This window comes from Lupinus angustifolius, chromosome LG01 (assembly GCF_001865875.1).
Source record: "Lupinus angustifolius cultivar Tanjil chromosome LG01, LupAngTanjil_v1.0, whole genome shotgun sequence".
NCBI lineage: Eukaryota > Viridiplantae > Streptophyta > Magnoliopsida > Fabales > Fabaceae > Lupinus > Lupinus angustifolius.
Window position 1 is genome coordinate 1,939,692 of NC_032009.1, and position 9,190 is coordinate 1,948,881.

Sequence of the window (9,190 nt, forward strand, 5' to 3'; positions counted from 1 at the left end):
AATTATTTTTACTTAAAAAACAATATTTTCAATGAGCTAGAAAGCGAGGCTTAATAATATTAAAAGCTATATGATAGTATGATAAAGACTTTGTCTAATAAAAAACTATAAACATATTTCAAGCCAAGTAACCATTAACCACTAATTTTATATTAAGGTATTGATCTAATAGTATAAAGTTCCGCTAGATTTTTAGGATGACTAAAAGATTAATGGTTTGATTCTTTAGAGTAACACTTATTGAGAAAGACAGCTACAAACTCCGAAAAAGATTATTTCCTTAAGATAAAGAGATATTTTTTACAATAACAAAAAATTCAAGATATCTAAGTTTATTGTGATTCAACGTAGAGGAAGACTTCAACTTCCTTTACTATTAACCATATTAACGAATCAAATTTTATTAAAAAAATAGAAGATGCAAAACAAAAAGTAAACATATATGCCATTTTTCTTTCACAAATGTAAATTCAGATAATAGATAGACAATGCTACAAATATTTTAAATGAACTTTGTAAGCTTTGATTTTCCCCGTGTCTAAAGTTATTTTTATAATTATAATAAGTATAACGTACAAGTAACATCTTCAAATATTTTAGATGGGTGAGTTTGAATATAAAAAAAAGGAAAATTATAGGAAATAGATATTCAGAATTAAGTTCACGAGTAATAAGCAATGAGACATTGATCTTGTGGCATAAAGTTTCATTGAATCATCACATACTGTAATAGGTCAAATGTTAATTTCTATGAGTAATATTGGTTGAAAAGGATAATCAAAGAGATTAATTCCTTATTATATGCTAGACATGAATACAAAAACATATACTCCATATTTATGTTTCAAGTGAACACAGAAGTTTATGGTTAAAAGGGTGAAGGGACAAATTGGACAGCTCCATGTAACATTTTTGACCAATTATATGCATTGACACATAGAATGATACACTTTTTTGGGAAAAAATATTCACACAGATTAAAAATATACGATACACTTTTTTTGGGGAAAAATATTCACGCGGATTATAAAGGTTTGTTCAAGAGCATATTCAAATTGAACAGTCACAAGAGGAAAGTGCAGCATATAAGGGTGATTATTGATCAATAATTAAACAACATAAATGGCCAATAAAAATACGGAATAATTATGAAGGATAGAGATTGATCAATTATTTCAATTAGCATGTTATTGAAATTCTGAAACATTTACAGCTACTACAATTTATATGTTATAACTCAAGCAACTATAGTATTAAGTTTCTATATATCATTATCACCTATGCACCCATTGGTGAAAAAACACAGAAGAAACTACACATTCTCACTAATACAAATTCTACACATAATATAAAGATCCTGAGAGTCAACAAGATCTTTTCATAGTCCATTTGCAGCAAACGACCTAGTATCTTTCATTGTTATCTTCCACAAACTCCGTAACTCCACTCGTAGGTGATGATGACGATGACGATCAACACCAAATTGTAATATTCATCCACTTGGAAACTATTCATGTCCTTGAGTCATGAGCCTGCAAAAGTAAATCTGCACACATAGGGCAAGGAGGGTCGCATTGTTCTTCAAGGCTGGTTCTCTGCTCCAGACAATCTGCGTGATAAACATGACCACAGACTAAAACCGCCACAACTGAAAGCTCGCAGTGAGTCATTGAACTGGACAGAAAGTTAAATTTCCGCCTCAGTGGCTTCTGACAAATCCCACAAACCAACTTCACTACATCCAGCGGTACGGCATCAATCCCTATGGAATTCGACCGGATTCTCTCTGGCCTGGAAAATGTCTTCTCTCTATACTCTGGAAATAAATAAAGAAAAATAAACAGTTGGCCTATGCACAAGAAAAAAGAATTGAATAATAACCAATCTCCCAGAGTAGAGAAACTGAACTGGTGACAAAATGATATCTCAAAAGATAAGGAAAGCATAAACAAAATAGAAAGTATTCCGGTAAATTAAATGCTGGTATCAAAACACGAACCTTCCTAATAAGTGACAGGAGACAGACATCATAAACTTAAATTAATTTTTCAAGTGAAATTCTCCTCCGAAACATAAACAATCTAAACTAAGTCAGACACTAGTAAAAAATTAAAAAGTTGACTAGTGAAGCACGAAAGAAGCATTAAAGGCACACCTGTATGTTGTTTAGACTGTGAGTTGGGTTGAGAAGCCAGCTTAAAAGAAAGCCTACTATCATCGTATGAAGATGCGCCCTTGCCACGAGAAGAAGATGCATAGGCATGATTGGCGGAGTTACGTTGGGAATACTGGTGGCCATAGTAATGCCGTGAGCGTTTCAAAAATAATGAACGGCCAAGACTTTGATGATGATGTCCCATTGTCGGATGGGTACTAACAAGCTTCATAGACCCATCTGTTAAATCCAAGATACGTGGCAGAGCAAGTGCACCTGGATTGGCTGAACGTGAAGGATTCTGGGAGGAAACAAAGAAAAGGAACAAATCAAAGAAGTCAATCTTATCAAGTTTGGTACAATTGAGGTCAAAAATAAGCAATGGATGCTTCTGAATTACTTCCATACAACTTTCAAAGATAAGAAAAAGTGTACACTCTGTATCTGTACGAGTTTATTCATGGATGACCATATTTATCACCCGTGATGTAAGGATGAAAACGAATAAGAATGATAAAAGCAAAACAGTAATTTATAGAGGAATTTCCAGTATGCCATTGAAGGAATGGGAGAAGAAAGCCAACCTCATCTGACAATAGTTCCATGTTGGAAGAGCATTGAATGGCTTCTGCAATATTCATAAAATGCACGGAAATCGTGAAGTAATATGGAAGATCAATTATACACATGAAGGAGAACAAACTAAAAACAAGTAAAGGTATAAGATAGAGGGATTGTTTCTTAATTTCCTGTACATAGGTAACATAAGCAACATATCATCATCAGGTTCACAATTCATGGGTACATATATCATGTTGTTGTAGGAAACTGGAAACACTTTAACCAACTCCTAACTCCCCAAAACCATAAACATGCAAGTCATAGCACGTTACGTCAAATTCCAAATTCTTAACTGTAACTTAGCTCTTGTGACACATAACCTGACACACTCTTACATTGTCAAGAATCTCAATCCCCGAATGTCTGCATAAATCATAGCAAAAGGATATGAAATGTGATCTAGGTCCGGTGAAACTAAACCACCTGCAGATCGATGATGCTAATGCGAAAGAGCCAAACCAGAAAAATTAGTAAAGGCAAAGCCAATTGCATGTAAAGCATATAAGCATGTAGAATGTGCATACAGAGTATGAGATTTACTACCTAAACTATCACTTAAGTCAAAAGAAGAAAAAAAGGAAGCAATGTACACTCATTACTCCTCATCTTAGATTTGGAAAACTATCTATTAAAAACAATTCCATTTCCACTGAATTCCCAAGGAAAACCCGAACAACCAAAATTAAACAAGCGTTTCAAACACATTTTGGTCATGCAAAATAAAATAGTAAGCCATCAAAACTTGCAAACAGAAAAAACCTTTACAAAAATGAAAGAAACCCTCGAACCCTAGTAAACCCACTTAGAATTAAGGATAAAAAGAATTGATTTTTCTTAACTCTGTTGTAAAAAGTAGAGAAGAATGAACAAGTCCTTAAAAATAAAGGTTTGCAGAGGTATCACATTTTTTTCAAATGCCCATCAATGTAACCTTTTCAAGTAGCTCAGAGAGACAAAAAAGTTTTGATTTTTCACTTCAAATCCTCATCAACTTAAACTAAAAATAACACTTGAAAACAAAGAGAAACAAACAAATAACAATAATATGAAGAAAAAAGAAAAAGGGTACCTTCAGAAGGAGAAGGATGATGATCACTCTGGTTTTGGGTTTGATCAGAAATCCGTTTCCTTTTCCCCATAGCAATAATTATTAATAATTAATTTCTAATAAAATCAAAAATAGGGTTGATGGTTGAGAAAGAAGCACCAAATGTAGGAATATAGAAAGAGGGGTTTATAGTTTTGTGAGTTATATCTGTGGCTATGCGCTCATAATGCAGAGCATAAATGTTTTGTTGGATCAATGAATGAACGGCTAAGAAATTATCATTTACATTGAATAGTAGAAAGTGTAACCTGAAAAAAAAAATCAATGTTTTTTTTTGGAGGAGGAGTAAAATGTAATTTTGACAGTTACCACGTCACCATGGTCCTAAAAAGGTTAGAACTTGGTAACTGTGAGTTTGTGACCGACCAACCATTGATACTAGATTTTTGTATGGCATCAAATTCTGCATAAGGTACTTATGATTATGAATGATAATGATATTATTCACTACTTTGGGGAATGAATCTTCTAGTGAGAAAAACTTGTATAAAAATTTATCCAACATGTTATATTTGGAAACAAGTGTATTTTATGTTTTTTGATATTATTATTTATGAATAAATCTTAGTTACATTTAAACTTTTAATATGTTGTCAAAAATTTATTGATTGTCTCTACATACATATGTCTTCATAAACGTCTTTTCTCTAATATGGACATGAGCACAAAAACGGTAAATATGTAAATAAATTTTATAAAAAATGCAGAGAACGATTTAAATAAAATTTGTCCATTTTCTAATTAATATTTCTTTATTTTAAGTTATCTTGTAAATTGATTTAAAATAAATTATTTCTAAACCAATTATACAAACTCTACCCAAAAAAATATTTTCTTTACCATAAATATACTATGAGATACTTACTATGTATAATATAAACATCACTCAAAATGTCAATACGGTATAAAAATATATAAGCACGTATAAAGATTAGTAAATATTCGAACATCATTATTCTTAACTTCTATATATAATTGTACATCAATATATGTCACTCTTAGAGCCTCATGGTAATAAATGATTGCCAATGGGGTCTTTTTTTTATTTTCCCTTTTGATGAGATAAACCATAATATACAGTTTTTGAAGAAATAAATAGCAAATATGCATGATTGGGTTATGTATAGAAAAATCAAACTGATTTATAGGAGTGGAATATCAATATGCATGGGTACATGGTGAATGAAGGAGTTTGCACTTTTGTGCCCAGTTTCAAAATTGTAAATAATTAAAGTTATGTTTCAGATGATACATTAATTTGCAAGATTTCACACCATCATGACTCAATTACATAAGTTTTAAATGACTCAGTTTATTCACTTGAGTCATCAAAGTGCAAAATTTTACACATTAGTAACTCAACTAGACGAGTTTTCTAATCTTACCACTAATGAAGTTGGGTCTATAAATTTAGAACATAATGACCATTGCAGAATTTAAAAACAAAATAATATTTTGGGATTTAAAAACAAGAGTTTAGTGAATTGAATTAAATATGGAGTGTGAAAGAAAATAGGAAAATAGGCACCAACATAGATGAACTTGTAAGCAAATCCAAGCTTAAGCCCAATATAATTTCCAGAAAGAGCTCATAAAAAACAACACTTAGATGGCCCATATAAAATCTGTAAAGCCCAACGCTTACCAAAATGCCTTACTCATATATAAAACTACACTTTTTACTATCAATTATTCTTGGTACATATATTATAAATTTTTGTGCATAATGATTATTATAGTAAAAATATAAAGCCAAAACATATTATAACTACTTACATGGTATAATTTTTACTTACTTATTTTGTTTTTATAATTAATAATTATTATAATATTTATTCATACAATTAAAAAATATAAATGGATGTTAAGGAAATTACATTCACTAAATATATTAAAAAACCAATGCATTTTTTAATAATATCACAATTTATTTTTATATTTTAATCAAAAAAAAATTATAATATCACTAGAGGAAGTTACATCCACTAAATATATTAAACTAGCAATCCATTTTTTAATAATATCATAATTCATTTTTTCAAAAAAAATTATAATATCATGTACGAAAAAGTGATATAATTCTCTAAAATGAAATATATAAAAATTAAATATTCAATACTAAAAAGTAAAAACATGGGTCGGCAGACACGGAGTAACTGCCAACACGCTAGTAGTGAAAAAGAGAGTAGGATAAACACGAAGTAATTGTGGAATAAGTTGTGAGAGTTTCTATCTTCTATTTCATATCCTTGTTGGAGGGATAAAATTTACGGATACCATGTTGATGATAAATAATAATCAGACTAAGAGTTCAAGTTATCAAGTGAAAAAAATTTAGCAAGGAAAAATAAGCTATCAAGTGGAAAAAGAAGAAAATGATTACAAAAATACTGGACCCTTATCTGTGAAAACATATTTTATAATACCTATCCCATTGGGTATTTATGAATTTATAAATTTAGTTTTTAATTCAATTTTTATATATATTATAGTTTATTATTATTTTAATATTATATATCATATACTTCATTATTATTTCATAATAAATTATACATATTTGATTATGATTATAAATTTATCATATAGATGTCTTATTATTCATGTACTAATTATTTTTAATATTGGATAAATTATATAATTATAATTAAATAACCGCTACCCGCACGGGTACCTGTAAATATTGTGGGTTTGAAATATGTTGTCACCAAAGCATGGGTCAGAATGAGGTAGATTAAATTTATCTTTAATTCAACCCTAAATGTTTGTCAAATCATTTTTTAATTTGGATATAGCGCTAGACCCAAGCCCCAAATGTTTGATTGGGTTAACATTTGAATCAAAACCTGATTCTAGACCCGATTAAATATAATACATATCCATTTTAAATAAAGTCTTTTCTATATTACTTATTATTATATGTATGTAATTTGACATGTGAAATCATATAGGTATATATGATAAAAAATTATAGAATTAATAATACTATCCACCAAAGATATGTTATTAGTTTTTACACAATTAAATAAACATATATACAAATATGATGAATGAGCAATCATAAGATGATTGGACTGGGTTAGATTTATCATTATCCGCCCTTAAATATAAATCATATATTATTTCTGAAATCAAACTAAACTCTAGACTCCTTAAAACCCAATTATATTGGGATCCCATAAGTCACTAAATATGGTTGAGTTCTACTAGTCTCTAATCAAAGTGTCTCAATCAAATGGAAGAATCCAAAAGGTGCTAGAGAATATTATATTAGGAAAATATTTATAATGTGCACAAGGATAGTTTGAACTTTAAAGGAAATTTGTTACATAAAGTTTATATCGTGTCTCTCAATTACTCTATCCATTTCATATATTTTTTAATGTTTTATTTGTTAAAAAATTACTACGTATTTATATTCTACTTTTGAATTTTATCCTTATCTATTATTTACCTTTCTCACTTTTTATTTATCTATTCATTGTTAAATTCAGTTTTCAATATAAATTTTAAATTATGTATTTTTAGTTTTTAGTCCAATTATATCTAGTTTTGCATCATTTGTTAATTATTATTTTAAGCTAAACTTAAATATCACTTTTGCTGCCGATGAAAAAAATTAAGATTCGTTACCATCTTTAAAGTATTTATTCATTTTTACTAAAATAAATTAGTGAAAAATAGGATTAAATAGAAATTATTCTTATTTTTTTTTCTTGATCAAAGTTTGACTTTCACTACACTACCCTATCATTCTTGAATCTTCTACCTATAGTTAGAAATTATTGTTTTTGTACTACTAAATGTATTATTTCATATTTTTTTATAATAAATTAATCACTTTTGGAGTTTGTAATTGTTGCTCTCAAGAAGTATCATTTTTAAGAATCGAACTCTCGATCTTGAAAATCTAGTAGAGTATTATACTTTTAGATTAACGTTTGATAGATAGAGATTGTTGTTTGATACAAACAAATGATTAATTGAAGTGAATTGAATAATCTCTTCCCTCAATATTCTTTAGAGTAGATAAAGGTTCTAAGGATTAATTGACGTGAATTGAATAATCTCTTCACTCAATATTCTTCAGAGTAGATAAAGGTTATCCCTTTATGTCCACTCCAATATTTGATCAGCTCAAAAAACGTACAAAGTGACTTTCCTGAAACCAAGTCCATACAAAGTCTTCAAACATATCATCAGCCAATCAATTTGTAACACACTGACATAATAATAAGGATGTTTGTCCTAAAATATGTCTCAAATCATATTATACGTCAACGATATTGAACTAAAAAATAAAATATAAATATATTTAACTTTTTCAATTGATATAATATGTTCTTGTTGGTGCTAATTTAAAATGTAATAATTTGGAATAACAAAAGTTTGTGCAATCTAAAAGGATTAATTACTACTAAGTATTAATTAATATATGTTGTAATTCTTTTACTATTTTGTTGTATATATCCCTTTTAAAGTTTAAGGAAGGAGTTATTTTAATACCAACTGTTATCTTGAAACCCTGTTTTGTATCTACTCAGCATAACGTAAGTGCCAGCGTCCTATTTACCACATGTTAATTAATCTCATCTACCAAATAAAAAATGCCCAAACTTTCAACAATACGTGTGTCTTGCATTCCTAGTTCCTACCATCATCATTTCTATGTATATATTAATATATATGGAGTAATTATTGTGATTTTTTTTTTTAATTACTGCTTAAACTTTTATTATTAGTGAAATTGGTTGTCATATAATTATTATAACACCGCGAATTTTACGAGTTTGAATTATAAGATTTTACTAATATTTTCATTAATTATATATCTGAAAATTAATTTCTGGGAATTATCGGTAAGGAATTAGACGAAACTCTAGTTGAGTTTTATTCTTGAAATTTTATTTCCGATTTTGTGGTAAATTTTGGTAATTTTTGGAGACAGTCGGTTTTGGACCACTGTCGGGGCCAAAATCCGCCCGGTACGGCTCAAAAAGTGTCTTTTTGAGTTCCGTAACTCGGAATCGAATTCCGATCGCGCCGTTGGATTCGTAATTTAATTTTGAGTCAATATAGACTCTGAGTACACTCATACATACTTTCTAAATATTTTTCACTCGGAATGCCGAAATCCGAAATTCTAATTGGATATTAGGATCAGGCGATTTAAAATACCCGATCGAGTATTGGCCAATAATACTCGGAATGGTTATCGCACGTGTCCGTGGGGTGACCATTTCGCATTGGGATGAGAGATTTGACTTTCATAAGGCAAATCTCCCATCACTTTCTCAAATATCTCATGA

The 9,190-nt window shown here is 29.4% G+C and overlaps 1 protein-coding gene across 5 annotated transcripts; it reads right to left on the reverse strand.

The window, feature by feature from the left end:
• Nucleotides 1,163-4,105, reverse strand: LOC109345977. Of its 5 annotated transcripts, none has more exons than XM_019585309.1 (5): nucleotides 3,846-4,080; nucleotides 2,740-2,783; nucleotides 2,156-2,456; nucleotides 1,493-1,816; nucleotides 1,163-1,410 (listed from the first exon to the last, which is right to left on the reverse strand). In XM_019585309.1, the coding sequence occupies exons 1-4, from the start codon at nucleotides 3,913-3,915 to the stop codon at nucleotides 1,512-1,514; spliced, it is 720 nt and encodes a 239-aa protein (XP_019440854.1). In that variant the 5' UTR covers nucleotides 3,916-4,080; the 3' UTR covers nucleotides 1,163-1,410; nucleotides 1,493-1,511. The 5 variants fall into 5 exon arrangements, with proteins under 5 accessions (XP_019440854.1, XP_019440879.1, XP_019440847.1 ...); XM_019585334.1 differs by adding an exon at nucleotides 3,654-3,719 and having other exon boundaries at nucleotides 1,163-1,816; nucleotides 2,740-2,786; nucleotides 3,846-3,945; XM_019585302.1 differs by having other exon boundaries at nucleotides 1,163-1,816; nucleotides 3,846-4,079.